Consider the following 19760-nt stretch of genomic DNA (forward strand, 5'->3'; position numbering starts at 1 on the left):
CATATGAGAACAACATCAAGAAAATCATCAAGATTTTAAATTAACTTTTAAAGTACTTTTTACTTAAATGATAATAGAATGGTTTATTAATGGTTGCAGTAAAAAGCCTCTGTAATTGGACTATAATTCTAGAAGTACCTGCCAAAAACATCAGGATTTCAAGCTTCCTTTTTTAAAGCATGTATAAGCATTGAGAGTGAAGTAGGTGTAAAAAGGAATTCACAGAAAATCAGTCACCCCCCCTTTTACTTTTTAAAAAGCTGCTTTACATGGTTTATTATGTGCTGTGATTTTAATGAATGGATTAAGTATAATTTCAAATTCAGGTCAGCTTGTCTCAGTTGAAACAGGGTTCTGCTAAGAGCTTTGACTGACTTTACAAAGGCTTTTTTGTTCATACTGCACAATTGCTCAGGTTACAGTGGCTTTCACTTAGATGTGAGTACTAGTCTGCATTGCTTTTCATGTGAAACAAACTTCTTGTAGGGAGTGTATAGTGTAGTTTATATGAAGTGTGAATATGGACGGAGTGCCCTATGGATGAGTTTAGTGTGGTGATGTACATACACACTGATTTCTAGGCTCTTGTTTCCCTATGAGGTGAAAATGAGGTAAGAAGCAGTTTTAAATTTTAAGATAATATTAATAATGCTTTTCATTAACTGTTCATGTGTCATTGGCAGCTATTTGATTTCTGTATTTATTAATGAATTGTAACTTACATTAAAAATAGTGTACTCTTTGCCTTTCTCCCAGTGACATTTGTTACATGTATTTTTCTTGTTTTAAAAACAACAAACACAAGCTGGGTGTGGTGGTGTAACCTATAATCCCAGTACATGGGAGGCTGAGACAGAAGGATCACAGGTTCCAGGCCAGCCTCAGCAACTTAGTGAGAACTTGTTTCAAAGTAAAAAAAAAATTGATAGGATGGGGATAGAGAGGATGTGACTTAGAAGTCGAATACCCCTGGGTCTAATTCCCAGTATGAAAAAAATTAAAATGGAGCCTGCATATATTCTATACCATCATTAAAATTATTAGCCAGGCGCAGTGGCATGCACCTATAACCCCAGTACTTGGGAGGCTGAGATAGGATCACATGTTTGAGGCCAGCCTCAACAACTTAGTGAGACCCTGTTTCAAAATAAAAGGGGGGGGGCACTGGATCTGTGGCTCGGAGGTAGAATACCCCTGCATTCATTTTTCAGTACCATAAAATATATTGACTGGTTTCTCTGCTTAATGCTTGTTAAATTTTTTTTGTTTGATTTGGTACTCAGAATTGAAGCAGGGTCATTCTACCTCTGAGTTATATCTTCAGCCTTTTTTAATATTTTATTTATTTATTTATTTCCTGGAAGCCCTTCTACCTCCGGGCTACAGTCCCAGACCTATTTTTACATTTTTTTTTTTTTTTTAATTTGGAAACAGGGTCTTCTAAGCCAGTGTGCATGGCAGGCTTCAAACCTGAGCAATCATCCTGTCTCTGTCTCCACGCCCGGCCTTTTTTAATTTTGAAATGGAGTCTTTCCTAAGTTGCTGAGGCTGACCTTGAACCTGCGATCCTCCTGTTTTAGCCTCCTGAATGCTGGGATTACAAGATTGCGCCATCAAACCAGCTTTGCTAACTTCATTTTCCAAGTGAACTTAGTCTAACATTCAGCAACTCTTTTTTTCCATCTGTAGTTTTCACTGCTCTGACATAATCCTGGACTTGAGGCAGATTTCTCCATACTCCTTGAGAGGCACTGGGTCCTTTCATACACAGAGCTCCCGTTTCAGGTCATTCTTTTTGCTCCTGGAGACCTACCCTTTCCATCCTTGCTAACAGGTCTACTGCTCAAAAGTTCTTGAAACTGCATGAAACCTTTCTCTACAATTGGTGTGATCTCTTTTGATTCCCCCCCCCGCCCCCCACACACACCCTCAACCTTTATTTTTTTATTTTGAAATGGTATCACCTAAGTTGCTGAGGCTGTACTTGAATCCTGTCTCAGTCTCCCAAGTGCCTGGGATTCAGGGGTGTGTCACCAAGTTCAGCTTTTTTGAGCTTTTTGAACATTTATTTGTCTTTTTGTAACCTTCAAAGTTCAAAATTCTCCAGAATCTGTGGTTTTTTTTTGGGGGGTGGTGGTGGTGGTACTGGGGTTCCTGGAAACCCTTCTACTTCTGGGCTACAACTCCCAGACCTATTTTTTGTGTTTTTATTTGGAAACAGGGTCCCTTAAGCCAGCAAGGCTGGCTTCAAACTTCCATGGTCCTCCTTCTCAGCCTCCTCTAAGTGTGGGGATTATAAACATGCGCCACCACGCCCGGCGAATCTGGTACTTTTTTTGAGTGCTGACATGAGATCACAAGTGGAAAATTCTGTGCCTGATCTCATATGAGAGGTTGCAGTCAAAATGCAGGTACACAAAAATATTGTGTGAAATTACTTTCAGGCTAAGTACATAAGGAATATAAAAAACGTAAATGAATTTCATGTTTAAACTTGGTTTCATTCCGAAGATATCTTATTATGTATTAAGTACTTTGAAATCCGTCCCTCCAAAATCTAACATTTGTTTGGTCCCAAGCATTTCAGCAGAAGGATCCTCAGCCTGTAATTATGGTTAAATGAATGTTAACATTTGTTGTGTTATTTTACACAGTGGTTAATGCACATGTGAATAGAGTAATTTCTGTACAGTAGGGGTCCTCAGTGGTGGACATTTTGACTGTATAATTCTGTTGGAGGGGGTTGCTCTGTACAATTGTAGGATGTTTAGTAGCATCTCACTATACCACCTTGCCCTTACTCCTGTTGTGACAACCAGGAGTGTCTACACATATTGCCAAATATCCCCTGGGTGGCAGAATCATCCCTTTTTGAGAACACTGCTTTAGAACAAAGATAAGCATTTAGATATCAAAATTCTTTTTAATTGCAGCTTATATAGTACTTATGTTATTGTTTTAAAGGGTGACTTTTAGAAACACAATAAAAGGAACCAAATAAATATTTTATAATTGTTCAGATTTAACCTTGTTTAATTTATGGAAACTGTCAAGGACACTACTAATTCTTATAAAACTTTGATGACTTAAGAATATTGCATTTTTACTTTTTTATGTATTTTACATTGAATAATGGATTTTATTTGGTGTTTCCTACAGATTGAAGTTAAAATGAAAAAGCCAGAGGCTGTTAGATGGGAAAAGCTAGAGGGGCAAGGAGACGTGCCTATGACAAAACAGTTCATAGCAGGTTTGTTTTTTGGCCTTGACCAGCTTTAAATTCCTATCATGTTGTGTCTATTGAAATTAAATAGTAATGAGCATTCTTTCTACTTTCATTATTTATGTTTCCAAGATAAGATACATTGAGTATAATATGATTGCTCATAATGAATACAAAGTAGCCTTTATTATGAATGTTCTAACTTCCTAAAAACTAAGAATACAAATGAATGGCACCAAAATCCCAGAGGAGTTAAGATTGTTTACCATGTCAGTTTATGACATTACTTGGAGGTTGTTTGTTTTGTGTTGGCCTTTCTTAATGCCTCTTTTTACATTGCAAGTTAATTAGTTTGCTCTGCTGATATGTTCCCTTTTCTCTACCTTTATTTTTTGTGTGTGTGTTCTTTCTACTAATGTTGTTAGCTTTAATTTCCTGGAATTTCCGAGCATCATAGAGTAAGGTTTCTAGCTCATTTCACTATATTGTTAATTTAAAGATATATACAAACAGGTAATGAGTACCTATGGAAGGCCTAGAAGAGTAGGAAATTAGGGTTGATTGTATAACCCTTTAAGGGATGAAGAACATTGTGCTGAGGTCAATTCTAAGCATATGCAATAAGCAGATAAGCATTTTTCTAATGGAATAATTAATCTGCAGGACATTCTTAGAACTACAAGCTAAGATCATATTTTACCATAATAGCCTCGTTAATGAATGGAGAGAAGTTTCTTTTTGACTTTTTAGTTAATACTTGACTTGATGACTGAAACAAGCTAATATTGTGTCTCGGCTACTTTAAGATTTTCACTGCTTTCTTCCATAGGAAAAAACACATTTCCTTGTTATAACTTTTAGAAAATAAGTTCATCAGCAGATCATTTATGTGTGCATGTGTTTGTTTATTTTCTTAATCAGAAATATTTCTGGTTGATACTTCAAAGAGTAAAAATGTTCTATACTTTCCTTGAAATCTACTACCATAGAATTTTGGTCTAAGATTTGTATATAGTTTTTTGGTTGGTTGGTTTAGGTTTTTGTTTTGTTTTGTTTTGTTTTTTGGTTTTTTTTGTTTTTGTTTTTTGTGGTACTGGGGTTCCTGGAAGCCCTTCTACCTCTGGGCTACACTCCCAGACCTATTTTACACTTTTTTATTTTTGGAAACAGGGTCTCTCTTAAGCCAGCACGGCTGGCTTTGAAACTGCGCGATCCTCCTTTCTCTGCCTCCCAAACGTGGAGATTTCAAGCGTGCACCACCACGCCTGGCTATATATAGTTTAAGACTTTTATTTATTTATATATTTTTTCAGTACTAGGGATTGAACCCAGGGGCATTGTACCTCTGAGCTATATGCCCAGCCCTATTTTTTATTCTTTATTCTTAAAATGGAGTCTCATTAGGTTGGGGAGGGCCTCAATAAGTACCTGAGGCTGACTTGGAAACCTGCATTCCTCCTGTCTCAGCCTACCAAGTACTGGGACTACAAGGGTACGTTACCACACCTGGCTAATGAATTTCTTTCAGTGTAATATATCACTTAATTGTAACAACAGCCCTATGTAATAGGCAGTCTAATAGTATTCCTTCTATTTTATAAATTCAAAAAGGTTAAGAACCTTGCAAAAGGTGGCCCAGCAGATTTCATTGCTTAGGACTAAAGTTTTTCAGAGTGTGGTTCTTATTCTTTTGTTAACCTGTGTGTTGCTACATTTTCTAACAATTGAAATGATCTCTGCCGACATGAATATCTTTGTAATTACATGATATTACAGTGAATGAGTAAAGAGGTTAGATTGTTCACAGTTGATCTACCATCTTACTTAACTCTTCATAATTCATCTGACATTTCCAGGTGTTAAAGTTTTTCTGAGATTAAAAATCAAGGTTTTGTAGTGTTACAGTTAAGTTTTTTTCTAAGCTCAACCTTGTAGATATTCAAGATGCTATTTCTCCTGGCCTGTTATGTTTTTGTAAGGAATTAATATGCTTGTCAGATTCCTGTGTACTGCAAGCTGGAGACAGTAGATAAGGGCAAGTCACTTAACCTATCTGGGCCAGCCTTCTTATCTGTAAAATGGAGATTAAAACCTCTATTCCCAGGCTTGGTGGGAGTCAGCATTAGAATTAATTAAATCCATGTTTCAAAGGCTTAAGAGCATAATGGCATAAATTTTTTGTTTTCTTTGGTTACTAGTGAAAATGTACAAAGTGAATAGAACTTTTAAAATAACATACTTGCCTTAAGTAAAACAGCATGGGGTCTATTTGGGTTTTGTTGTGATACAAGATGAGCAGGGAGAAAAGGTTGGTTTACAGGTAAAGAGAATGTATGGGAAAACAGAATGAATGTTTAGTACTTTTTTTGAGACAAGCAATATATATGGGCATTATTAGAGGAGTAACATTTAGGTTTATATTAATTTCTCCTAATATACTAATAGAGAAATTTCAAGTGATATTGTTTTTGTTTTTTTGTTTTTAATGTGGTACTGAGGGTGGAACCCAGGGGCTTTTCTATCTCTGGGCCATACTACCAGACCTATTTTATACTTTATTTGGAAACAGTCTCACTAAGTAGCTGAGGCTGGCTTCGAACCTGTGCGATCCTCCTGTCTCAGCCTCCCAAGTGCTGGGATCACAAGCATGTGCCACCATGCCTGACTCAAGTTTTTTAAAGCACTATAGCTCTACTATTCAGTACAGTAACTATTGGCCACATGTACCTATTGTACACTTGACATATAATTAATATGCATTGGGATATTCTAAGGTAAAATACAAAGTTTTAATAACATTAAAAATGTAAAATGTATTAATATTTTCCATTGATTTCATGTTGAAATTATACTGTTTTGAGTATGCTAAATTAAAAAAAATACTGTTAAGCCGGGTGTGGTGGCGCACACTTGTAATCCCAGCATTTGGGAGGCTGAGACTGGAGGATCTCGGTTCGTAGACAGCCTCAGCTACTTAGTGAGGCTCTTTGCAACTCAGTGAGACCCATTTTTAAAATAAAGAATAAAAAATAGGGCAGGGGGTGTAGTTTGGAGGTCGAATGCCTCTGAGTTCCATCACCAGACCCTCAAAAAAAAAAAAAATACTGTTAATATATTTTACCTGGTCCTTTTTAGTAACATACTGCTAGAAATTTTTTCCTTTTTTCTCCCCCCCCCCCCCCCAGTACTGGGGATGGAACCCAGGAGCATTTTCCCTCTAAGCCACACACCCCCAGCCCAATTTTTTACTCTTTAAATTTTAAACAGTTTCTCACTGACTGAGTTGCAAAGGGCTTCACTAAGTCAGCACTACCACGGCTTGCTGAAATTTTTAAATTATATCTGTGGCTCAACACTGGCTTTTGTCTATAGTTTCACTGGACAATGAATAGAGCTACAGAGGTACTCTTGTACTGACTAAGTTGATTTGTTATTTTTAAAATTATTTGTATGCCAAAATCTTTATTCCTTTGGTCTAGGGCAGTCCTGGAAGTGTCTTGCGTTCCTGTCTAGTAGCCTATCTGTATTTACCCCAATGTCTCCTACAGTTATTTTCTGTCTTGTAGTTTCTACACTGTACAGATAATATAGTTATTTTCAGATACTATATGTGTGATATGGGCCTCAAGTATAGTACTTTACAATTTCAGACATTCTTTATTTTCTATTGAAGCAATCTTAATTTTAATGTAGGAAGATGAAGTTTTAACTCCTGTTGTGACATGAGCAGTTTATTTCTACTCTGAAAGATGTATACGTTCCTCAGAAAAGGCCACCTTTTAAATTGGGCATGGTGGCACACACTTGTAATCCCAGCATTTCGAGGCTGAGACAGGAGAATCACAGTTCATGGATAACCTCAGCTGCGATGTAGTAAGGCCATTTGCAACTCAGTGAGACCCTGTTTCAAAAATAAAGAATAAAAAATAGGGCTGGAGGGAGAGTGCCCCTGGGTTCCATCCCCAGTACTACACACACACAAAAAGGCCATGTGTTAATTTTATATTTTGAGAAAGGGTCTTCCTATATTGAACAGGCTGAACTTGGAACTCCTAAGCTCAAGTGAAACTCCCTTCTTAGCCTCCTGAGTAGCTAGGACTATAGGCATGTACCAGCATGCTATACTTCCAGACCTATTTTATATTTTATTTGGAAACAGGGTCTCACTAAGTAACTGAGAGCCTCACTAAGTTGCTGAGGCTGGCTTCGAACCTGTGAGATCCTCCTGTCTCAGCCTCCCAAGTGCGGGGATTACAAGCATTCGGCACCATGCCTGGCTAAAAGTCACATTTTCTACATTAAGTAATTTAAAAAATAATAATAATACCTTTACTTTTAAAACTATTTGTATCTTTGTGATTTTTCTTTAAATATAAAATTTCCTGTGTACTTAACTCAAGTTTCCTGTTATTATTATACAAATTTGTTTTTAATTTGGTGTTACATAATGTGCTAAAATTTTATACTTTATTCTTTTTTTTTTTTTTTTTTTTTTTTTTTTTGTGGGTCTGGGGGTGGAACCCAGGGGCATTTGACCTCCGAGCTACACCCCCTGCCCTATTTTTTATTCTTTATTTTGAAACCGGGTCTCACTGAGTTGCGGAGGGCCTCACTAAGTAGCTGAGGCTGTCCCCGAACCGCGATCCTCTGGTCTCAGCCTCCCGAATGCTGGGATTACAAGCGTGCGCCACCACGCCCGGCTATACTTTATTCAGATTTTTTTCTTCTCAAAAGAAAGTCTTAGAATTTTACATTAATGCTTACTGCTTCAGTTTTTAAGAGTGTAAGTTTAAGCCAGGTGTGGTGGTACATGCTTGGTAATCTCAGTACTTGGGAGGCTGAGAAAGGAGAATCAGGGGTTTGTGGTCAGCCTTAGCTATTTAATCAGACTCTCCACAACTTAGTAAGACTCTTTTCAAAATAAATACTGAAAAATAACTTGGAGGTAAAATGCTCCGTTGGGTTTAATATTCCTAGTACCGAAAAAGAAAAGAAGTGTTTGCTAAGATGTTCTGTTTACTATAGTCACAGAATTTATGTATTGACATGTTGATTAATCACTTTTGTCATTTTTACTTACTAGATGTAAAGAATCTATATCCATCATCATCTCATTATACAAGAAATTGGGATAAATTGGTTGGTGAGATCAAAGAAGAAGAAAAGAATGAGAAGTTGGAGGGAGATGCAGCTTTAAACAAATTGTTTCAACAGATCTATTCAGATGGTTCTGATGAAGTGAAACGTGCCATGAACAAATCATTTGTAAGACCATGAACTTTTTAGAAAAAAGTATTATGGAGGAGTGAATTTTATGTTTATAGAAATAATAAGTAAATAATTTGAGACCAAATTACATATAATACATCAGAGAGGCATTTTTGAATAGGTTTTGCCTGAATATTTCATCTTGCTCGAAACTTAAAATAATTGTTAATGAGGCTGAAAACTTGTGAAAGTGATTAGAATAAGTGTTTTTTTTTCTAAAAATGTGTTTTTTCTAAAATATGTGTTTATATATATATATCATACTTAAGTACATACATACATGTATTTTATTACTGAATTAAAAGTGAGAAGGCTAAGAAAGACCAAGATTACAGGATTATACATAATCTTAATGTTAGAGATGAATATAGAGGCAAAACTTTTCAAGTGTTTTGCTAGTAGAAAGGTGGACATTAATTATTCATTGATTTAATATTCTCTCTATTAAATAAGAAAATCCAAACTTTTGCCGGACAGTGTAAATATCACCAGATTTAGGCCTCAAACTCTTGAGATTTTAGTGACAATTCATCACTGTATAACTGTGTAAATTTTTCCTATAGATGTGATTATTTGAGTTTTATCAGGAAACATGCATCTCTATCTTCCCAAACAAGGAAGTCTCACTGTTGACATTTAAAAACTTCCTAGACTAAATAGCAACATGTCAATTAAAGATACATTACAGAATCTCCATTTGTTTTATACAGAATATACCCATAAAACAAGCCATTTCATTGAACTTAAACACATCAAGTGCTTCTGTCTTATGGGAAAACAAAAGAAATAAGACAGACTCTGCTGTGATCTCTCAGTCTGATTAGAATATGGTTAGCCAACACCTACAAAGTAATTGGAGGGAAATGCTACATAGCACTGCATCCTTTAAGGAGAGAAGGAGAAAATAAGTGTCAATAATGAATAGAACCAGATTATAAACAAAATCACTGAAGATCCTCCTAGGGATTGTTAAGTAAACATGGTTGCCATATTTAGTTCAGTCATTTTATTTCAATCCTACTATGTGCCAGGCTACTGTGCTTAGAACCAGGGTAGAAATATATTCAGTTCTTTATCCATGGGTTCTGCATTCATAGTTCTACTGACTGTGGATTGAAAATATTAGAGGAGAAAAATTGCATATAGACCTTTTCTTGTCATATATTCCTTGCCCTTGAGCATGTTTTAGTTCCAGACAAGGATAAGAAGTACATATTAAAGGGCAGACCCTTCAGGTACATCAGTGCAGTGTGATACATGTCATCTTAATGGTAAGTAGGCTTATATAGAAGACAGATTCTGTAAGAGTACAGTCCTGATATTAAACAAGGCTACTGAAAGACAGTGACATTTCATGTTTGGAGGATAGCTAAAGACACACCTACATCCTGAGATAGAGAAGAGCATCTTGTGCAAAGTTACCCATGTAAGGGAGCATGAGAGGACTTTAATTGAGATCTTGGGGTGATGGTAGAGTATGTAATTTTGTGTCTTTGCTAGTCACAATATTTAGAAAGTTTACACTGTTTGCTATGATCCAGGTTAATGCATTTTTATTGCATTAGTATAAAAAATGTTCAGAAGTTTTGTTTTTTAACATATGGTCATGCGTCATTTAACAATGGAACATGTTCTGAGAAATGTGTTGTTAGGTTATTCTATTCTCATCATGATACAAGCATCATTGAGTGTATTTACACACTCTTAAATAGTCAATCACTTGATGTGGCTTGTTGTGTGTTTGCACGGTCATGGTGCCGCTGACCTATGCCCCCAGCTGGATGTAGCTTCTTAATAGAATCAGGAGATTTGTTAAACGGAGCATATGGCATTCCTGCAAGTATAATATGGTATACTTTTCTACAGTAAACTTTTTTAAAGTAGAGGAGTCTCCTCAAAAATAATTGTATGGCTAGGCGTGGTGGTGCATGCTTGTAATCCCAGCATTCAGGAGTTTGAGACCGGAGGATTGTGGTTCGCAGACAGCCTCAGCTACTTAGTGAGGCACTCCGTAACTTAGACCCTGTTTCAAAATAAAGAATAAAAAATAGGGCAGGGGGTGTAGCTCAGAGGTCGAATGCCCCTGGGTTCCATTCCTGGTCTCCCCCCCCCCCAAAAAAAAATGTCTTGTATGCAAGCCAGGCATACTTGTAATCACAGTACTTGGGAGGCTAAGACAGGAAGGATCACAGGTTCGAGGCGAGCCTTAGCTACTTGGTGAGGCCATCTACAACTTAGACCCTGTTTCAAAATAAAGAAAAAAAACAGGGCCAGAGGTGTAGCTTGGAGTTACAATGCCCCTGGGTTCAATCCCCAGTAACACAAAAAAGAAAAGCACATAAAGGAGTAACAGCTGATTATTATCAGATATTACGTAATAATATACCTAGTTATATGTGTTATGCTGTTATGTGATTGGCAACACAATAGGTTTATACTAGCATCAACCTAGACATTTGAGTAATAGGTCACTGTAAGAGGTTATAATGGTTATATGTCATTAAAGCAATGGAAATTTCCGACCCTGTTATAAATTTACACTACCACTCTAATGTATTCAGTTTATTGTTGACCAAAAACATTGTTATGTGGCACTTGACTGTATGAATATGTTAGGGTTGTTGGTAGGTGGTATATTCAGTAGATGGTAAAGAGATAGCCAGTTCTTCACTGAGGCACTGACCATGTATACCTATGTTTGTGTACCTTTCAATTAAAAAAGAAAATCTCATTTGAGAGGCGGAAACAAGAAGATTGTGGTTTGCAGACACCCTCAACTACTTAGTGAAGCCCTTTGCAACTCAGTGAGACTTTGTTTCAAAATAAAGACTAAAAAATAGAACTGGGGGTGTAGCTTAAAGGTAGAATGCCCCCGGGTTCCATCCCCAATACTGCAAATCATCATCATCATCATCATCATCATCATCATCTCAAAGCAAATATGCATGTGTTTGGCACAGAGGGAAATTAAATTAGGAGTTCTTAAGGTTCTGTTTAACAGGTATAGAAAGTGTTTTTTTGGTCTGATCTTTACTGTCTTCAAAAAAATTTATAGCATTCCTTCTATTTTCATTTGAATGTATCTTTTTCAGATATCTTTATGTTGATTAGCAGAGAGGAACATGGTGTTTAATATGGCAGCCTATGTGTAAATTACACAGGATATTCTACCTTATTATTCTAGGAGTGTGTGTGTGTGTGTGTGTGTGTGTGTGTGTGTGTGTGTGTGTGTACTGGGGATGGAACCCAGGGGCATTCTTCCTTTGAGCTATACCCCCAGCTCTATTTTATTATTTTAGTTTGAAAAACATCTCACTAAACTGCAAGAGAGCCTCACAAGTTGCTGAAGCTGGCTCTGAACCTGTGATCTTCTAAGCCTCTCAAAACCTGTGATCTTCTAAGCCTCTCAAGTACTGATAAGCATGTGCTACCATGCCCCTTTTCAGGTTTTCATAGAACTTGTTTATCCTCTCTGGGAAGCTGAAGATTAAATAAAAATATTGTTTTTATAGAGCCATATATTATAGCCTATATTTGGGATTCTGTTGCTATAACATTCTTAGGAAAATACTCTATTTTTGTTACATGGTCCAGAAATTAACTTACTTTTATTTTTCATTGCAGATGGAGTCTGGTGGTACAGTTCTGAGTACGAACTGGTCAGATGTAGGTAAAAGAAAAGTTGAAATCAATCCTCCTGATGATATGGAGTGGAAAAAGTACTAAATAAATTAATTCGCTATCATTGTATTGCGTATATTCACCTAATGCTCATTGTGTACTGATACTGCATTCTTGAATTTTGAACACTGAAAATCTTTTTGAAAGAACATACCTCTTTATCTCTTTGTGCTTTAGAAATTATTTCCTTCAAGTATTCTAAGAGTCTAATGAAGAGTGAAGATCACATTTTTATTACTTCTTTCCCTAGGGATCTCAGATGTATTGAAACTGAATGAAATATCGTTTGCTACCGGATAGATTGGTTCTATCTAGTTGTGGGAATGGAAAAAATTTTAATATTATAACCTGGGTTGTTGCCTTACTTTTGATGCAGTATTCTGTTAACAATTTATTGGACCTGGCAACTTTGGTTCAGCATAAAATTTTTAAATTCAGTGTACTTTGTGCTTGCATTTAAAAACTGCTTTTGAATGGAGTTGTAAATACAATTTTTCTATGAAGAAGTTTGATTTATTTACTTTTTTTAAGTTTTTAGTGAGAACCTTGAGAAATTATTTAATCATAGGAAATTCCCATTTAGTTCTCTATGAGAAGTATTTGTAATTTGTAATTGCACCGAGATTTTGGTCCTACCTTCCAAATTCCTATATAAAACAGATCCTTCAGTTTAACCTACTGCAAACTTAACCATTGCAAGGATATATTGTGGGATATAAGGAGATATATCTGTGAAGCTAAGGCAAAGAAGTAGGTAGAATAGCCCAGCTCTACTTGCTGCTTTTACCACATCACGGTTCCTGAAGTTAAAGCAGTATGGTGGAATCTTTAGTTTTTTATTTTACTTTTTATTAGAAATTTCTGTTCTCAAATCCCAATGACTACTTGTTTGAGTGATTTATTGGTAGCTACTTTAACAATAAATTAATACATATATATATATATATATATATATATATACATATACATATATATATTGCATTTATTCTGTGCCTAATATCTATATTCTAATGGAATACAAAAACTAAAAGACATGATCATTCATTTCAGAGTTTATAATATAGCAGAAAGTAAGTTAACTTTCATGAAAGAATTACAGATTGGTTGAATGTTGAGCTCATTGTAAATAGTTTTGAGACAGAAATAAGTGTGATGTGGCTAAATCCATTACAGCCTGAGCTGTTAGAAGGTGTAGGCTATGGATGACCTGTAGATCTGGCATTGTTTTCTGACCATAATTTTTTTCAACCTTTGTGCTCTAGATGTTGGTATTTGCTCTGTTAGATGTCACTGACATTTCTGTAGTTGGGCTACTCTGAACCCTCGATGCTGAGGGTCGGCTGAATGAGAAGCAAATTGGCCATCATTTCAACACCAGAAAAAGTAGGAATTTCGCTCATTCCTTCTGCTCCTTTGCTAGGAGACACAGGAGAGTCCTGGTTAAGCAATGGTAGAGTGGTCCCAGGCAGTGCTCAGACCTGTTGTCACAACTTGTTTAAGCATGCTGCAGTTTTCACTTGTTATCTGCCCACATAGAGCCTCAAGCTACTTTTTTTGTTCTTGAACATTGAAGGGAAAGCAAAATTAAGTTCTTCCATGGATGGATTTCTAAAATTTTTCCCTTAGGGAAACAAGATAAAGTGACATATTTTATATGTTAAATTTTTTTGGTGTCATTTATCTTAGGAGGGGAAGTTGTTGTTACAGAGGCATAAAGTTGAGGGCATACAGCACGACACCAGGGACAAGAATCTTTAACTCAAGTCTCTGTCATTGGCTAATTTATAATCTTCAACAGGTTTAGGCCTTTCTTTGTATTAGTTCCTCTATCTATAAATAATTGGTGGGACTTAAGAGATACAATTAAAAGACCATGGTTCTAAAAAAGGAAATATTTTTGCCACCTTTTTCTTAAAATTTTTTATTTTTTTATTTATTTTATTTTTTTTGTGGTACTGGGGGTGGAACCCAGGGGCATTCTACCTCCAGACTACATCTCCAACCCTATTTTTTGTTCTTTATTTTGAAACGATCCCACTGAGTTGCAAAGAGCCTCACTAAGTGGCTGAGGCTGTTTGTGAACTGCGATCCTCCTGTCTCAGCTTCCCAAGTACTGGGATTACAAGTGTGTGCCACCATTTCTGGTTTTAATTTTTTATTTTGAAATAAGGTCTCAGTAAGCTGCAGAAGGCCTCACTAAGTAGCTGAGGCTGTCCGTGAACTCTATCCTCCTGTCTCAGCCTCCCAAGTACCAGGATTAGAATTAGAAGTGTAGCTGGGTGATAGCACACACTTGTAATCCCAGCATTTTTGAGGCTGAGACAGGAAGATTGCAGTTCGTGGACAGCCTCAGTTACTTAGTTAGGCCCTTTGCAACTCATTGAGACTCTGTTTCAAAATAAAGAATAAAAAATAGGCCTGGGGGTATAGGTCAGAGGTAGAATGCCCCTGGGTTCCATCCCAAGTACTGTAAAAAAAGAAAAAAAAAAGAAGTGTGTGCCATTATGCCTTGCTTTAAAATGACCATTGTGATAGTTTTTTTTTAAAACTTAGTGCTCTTTTTGCTTTTGTTTGTTTATTTTATTTATTTATTTATTTATTTATTTATTTATTTAAGGTACTGAGGGTACTGGAGATGGAACCCGGGGGCATTCTACCTCTGACCTATACCCCTAGCTATATTTTGTTTAGTTTTGCTTAGAGTATGCCTGTTAGTTACATTTTTATAGTATTGGCAGTATTCAGAATTTTGCCTGGCTAAATGGAGTTTCTATCATTAATATATATATTTTTTTTTCATTCATTCAAATTCATTCAAATTAGTAATAGCATCCCAGTATTACAGATTAGAAAAATAAGGCCAAAATTAAGTGTTAAGGAAGAAAAATCCATCTGAGAAGGGATAACAGACAGCTGAAATTTGAGAACTCAATGAGCAAGTGAAATTTGAGTACAGACTTAAAGGAAGTAAAGGAGTTAGCAGTACAGGTACTAGAGAAAGAACTTCAAGCAACAGGTGTGTGTGACATGCTGGACAAGTTACGCAGCTGGAGCAGAGTAACCAAGGCAAGATCGTGGAGGGCCTTGTAGGAAGTGCCCTGAAGTGTTGGTAGCTTAAGCCAGGGGTAGCCTGGCTTTATAAGAAATCTTGTCCTCTGTGCTATCAGTATTTTGTCAATTGTCATGCTTTTAAAGCTCTCCTAATTTTTATCAAGCAAACATTAATCAGATAGTGGCAGGCTTTCAGTGAACAACATCAGTCCCTTCCCTGCCTCCTCTCCCTGCGATCCTTCTCAGAGGCATCTGTTTACAGGTGTTTTTAGTGTCCCTTGCCCCATTGACAGCCCTTGTCTGTCGAACAGAACAGGCTCCTCTTTTCTGTTCTCATTTTGCAAATTTTCTATTTCCTTTTTGGGTTTTTTTGGTGGTACTGGAGATTGAACTCAGGCATCCTATCCCTAAATTATGCTCCCAGCCTGATTTTTTAATTATTTTGAGGCAGAGTTTCACTGAATTACTGAGGTTAGTCTTGAACCTGCAATTCTCCTGTCTCAGTCACCCAAGTACTGAGATTACAAGCATATACCACCATGCCTGACTTCATATTTCATTTTTTTAAGTGTGGCTGTATCCGTACAAAAAATTTTATTACTTTTCAGTCAGTGGAATTACTATGTTAGCATTTAGTAGTGTTAGAAGAAAATCTGGAATTTACATTCATATCTGACAAGGATTGGTAGTGGAATTTTACTGTGAATTCCCTGATGGTTTTGTTGTGAATTAATTTGAGTTATATATGACTCAATGGGCCCTAAGTCTGAATGCTTAACCTTATTTCTTCCCTTTCTTTCTTACACATTGAATTACGGTAATATCACATGTTAGTGTAATCTTTTGCTTAGCAAAGTTACTTCTTGTTCTGGAATATAAGTGTAGTTATAGCAGAATAAATACTGAGACAGATTGTATTATGTAGAATGACTAGTTGTGAGCAGAGTTGTAAGTGTGGTAGAGGATTTTATGTTGAATAGAATTGTTAAAATCAGATCAACAGAGCATGGTTTTAATGGATCATCTGCCAGGACGAAAGGTAGCTTTGGAACTTTTTAATACCTTAACCATGTAGTGCATTCCATTCCATCAACATGAAGGGACAAAACAAAAATGAAACCAGAAGCTTAGAGCTTGAGTGGATCTTAAATACTGTGTCTAGTTCAAACTCTTTGCTTCACAACTGCACATTTTCCAGTGTTTTAAGACACTTGCTCCTTCATAATAGTTCTTGAGTACAACTTACATAGCTAGAGTTGGTGGCAAGTTAAGAGTTGGTGACAGAGCTGGGCGTGGTGGTACACGCTTGTAATCTCAGCATTTGGGGGACTGAGACAGGAGGATTGTGGTTTGTAGACAGTCTCAGCTACTTAGGCCCTTCGTAATTTAGTGAGACCCTGTTTTAAAATAAAAGGATAAAAAGTAGGGCAGGGGGTGTAGCTCAGAGGTCGAATGCCCCTGGCTTCCATCCCCAGGCCTGCAAAAAAAAAAGAAAAAGAGAAGAGAGTTGGTGACAGGTCAGAATCTCTCAAACTTTAAATTATTTATCCTGATCACCTACTAACCCTTCTGAGAATTGCTCAAAAGTATACGGCAACTGAAATACAGCTTTGGGCAGTTATTTTGTGTAATATATAGGGTAGGGTTCTTAAATTTAATGATGACTAACCCCTTCTTAGGAATATTGTTACTTTAAAAAATATAGACTAGCCAGGCGTGGTGGTGCACACCTGTAGTCCCAGCATTTAGGAAGCTGAGACAGGAGGATCGCACAGGTTCGAAGCCAGCCTCATCTACTGAGTCCACACTCAGCAACTTAGTGAGACTCTATTTCCAAATAAAAGTATAAAATAGGTCTGGGAGGATAGCCTGGAGGTAGAAAAGCCCCTGGGTTCCAACCCTAATACCACAAAAAACATTTAAATGTATACTAATTCAGCCTTTCTCCTGAGATTTAGAGTCCATACATTTGGGTTGAGGTCAGTAAATCTGTATGTTTAGTGAACTTTTAATGATTTTGAAGCAATTGACCCCAAGGATAGCACTTTAAAAAAACATTTATTTCAAGAAGTAAAGGAGAGAAAAAAGTATATTTAGCACAAGTCACATGTAATACCTTATTTCCAATTAGATTGATTGATTAATTAAATTTGAACATGGGATTAAACCCCCGGAGCCTTGAGCTATACCCCCTAGCCCTTTTTTGTGTTGAAGCAGGGTCATGCTGAGTTATTGAGGTAAGCCTTGAACTAGTAATCTCCCAGTTTTCACCTGTAAACTATTAGGATTACAGGTTTGTGCCACCACTCCTGGCTCCAGGAAATTTTAGAAAAGGCTAAAAGGCAGGGCGTGGTGGTGCACATCTGTAATCCCTGTACTTGGAAGGCTGAAACAGGATCACAGATCCAAGGACAGCTTTAGCAAGTATTGAGGCTCTCATCAACCTCTCTAGACCCTGTTTTGAAATTAAAATAAAAAATAAAATAGGTCTGGGGGTGTAGCTCAGAGGTAAAATGCTTCTGGGTTCAATCCCCAGTACCATAAAAAGAAGAAAGAAAAGACTAAAAAGCTACTTGGGGACTTGATCCTTTGAAGGAATTGTTTTCCTCTTAACATAGAAATAAAAAAGCAGTAGAGTATTGTCAGTGATAATTTTATTTTCCTGTTATTTGAACCTTCACGTCATTATGATTATTCCGCGTGTTGGTTTGGCACTGCACATGGAACAAAATCTGTCTGAGTCAAAATGAAACAAATTGAGAGTAACTATTTGGGCAAGACACTAGTTTTATCTTTGCTGAGATAGTACCAAAATAGAGTAGAGAATACTGTAATACGCAGGATTTATGGAGGGCCGTGGCATGAATACGGGTTCATATTGAGACATTACTTTAGCAACTGGAATGTTTGCAGATGTTAACCTGTTTGATACACATACATGTTAAGTGGATATTAAAAATCATGGTGCGCCGGGTATGGTGGTGCACGCTTGTAATCCCTGCACTTGGGAGGCAGAGACGGGGATCATGCTGGTTCGGAGCCAGCCTCGCTGGCTTAAGAGACCCTGTTTCCAAATTTAAAAAATATAAAATAGGTCTGGGAGTGTAGCCCGAAGGTAACAGGGCTTCCAGGAACCCCAGTACCCCCCCCACACACACACACACACACAAATCATGGTGCTGGTTGAGTGGACTGAGTAGAATATGTGGTAAAGTCTATTTTGCCTTAACTACTTTTACTGCTTAGTCTTAGTTATTTCAGTAACTGGCAGTTATATATATATTTTTTGTTTTGTGATATTGGGGATTGAGCCCAGAAGTATTTTGAGCCATACTTGCAGCCCTTTTTTTGGAAACAGTCTTACTAGGTTACTGATAGTGATAGTCTTGCTATGTTGCTGAGGCTGTCCTTGAACTTGCAACCCTCCTGTTTTAACCTAAGTATTATAGGCGTGCACCTGGGATTATAAGTGTGTACCACCATACCTGGCTAGGGATATGGTTTTAGTTGGAAAGAAACTACTTACACTTAACAGCATTGTGTCCTGCCAAGGAAATTCTTGTTTTTTCAGGTCTGTGTCAATATAAATCAAATTTATTATAAAATTATAGGCAATAGTCTAAGCTAATTACTAATATACGTACTTATTTATTTTCTGTGTGGAATAAATGTGGGTGTTCTACCATTGAGTTACACGCCCAGCCCTAATTTTTAAAAATTTAAAATAGGGTCTTGCTAAATTACTGCACACTGTCCTCAAATGTGTTTCACCCTCGTGAGTACTAGGAGGTCCTCCTGTCTCTCCCAGGTACTGGGATTACAGTTGTATGTGCGCTACCATACCTGGCGTAGGCTAGTTAAAAAGATGAGCGACTGAAAAGAAAATTCTAGCCAGGCATGGTGGTGCATACTTGTAATCCCAGTAACTTGGGAGGCTGAGACAGAAGGATCGCGGGTTCAAAGCCAGCCTCAGCAACTTAGTGAGGCCCTGTTTCCAAATAAAAAATAAAAAAAAATAGGTCGAGAGGTATAGCCTGGAGGTAGAAGCCCCTTGGGTTCCATCCCCAGTACTACACACACAGAAATTTCTTAGCAATTAGATAATTCTCACCTTGGAAGACAAAAGGTCAGGAAGCCACAGAAAACTATTTTTTTAAGTAATTATAAGTAAATCTGCAAATAGGGTAATTTTGTGTGTGTGGGGGGGTACTGGGGGTAGAACCCTGGGACTTTTCTGCCTCAGGGATATCCTCTCAGACCTATTTTTTTTTTTTTTTTTTTTTTTGGTGGTACTGGGGTTCCTGGAAGCCCTTCTACCTCTGGGCTACACTCCCAGACCTATTTTTATATTTTTATTTAGAAACAGGGTCTCCTAAGCCAGCGCGCGCGGCTGGCTTCGAACCTGCGCGATCCTCCTGTCTCCGCCTCCCAAGCGCGGGGATTACAAGCGTGCGCCACCACGCCCGGCTCTCAGACCTATTTTATACTTTATTTGGAAACAGGGTCTCACTAGTTGCTGAGAGTCTCACTAAGTAGC

The 19760-nt window shown here is 37.2% G+C and overlaps 1 protein-coding gene across 2 annotated transcripts in view; it reads left to right on the top strand.

Annotated features, from left to right (window-relative positions):
* The window catches only part of SUGT1 (SGT1 homolog, MIS12 kinetochore complex assembly cochaperone), a gene marked incomplete at both ends in the record, with an annotated part of 42792 nt that extends 30575 nt beyond the window's left edge, over positions 1-12217 (top strand). For both annotated transcript variants that reach the window (XM_080689235.1, XM_080689236.1), the window contains 3 exons: positions 3160-3250; positions 8307-8488; positions 12116-12217. In XM_080689235.1, coding sequence (XP_080545361.1) covers positions 3160-3250; positions 8307-8488; positions 12116-12217 — 375 coding nt within the window. The remainder of the gene's footprint in view (positions 1-3159; positions 3251-8306; positions 8489-12115) is intronic.
* Positions 12218-19760: the final 7543 nt, after the last annotated feature.

This window comes from Muscardinus avellanarius (genome assembly GCF_963383645.1).
Source record: "Muscardinus avellanarius genome assembly, chromosome: 2".
Taxonomy (NCBI): domain Eukaryota; kingdom Metazoa; phylum Chordata; class Mammalia; order Rodentia; family Gliridae; genus Muscardinus; species Muscardinus avellanarius.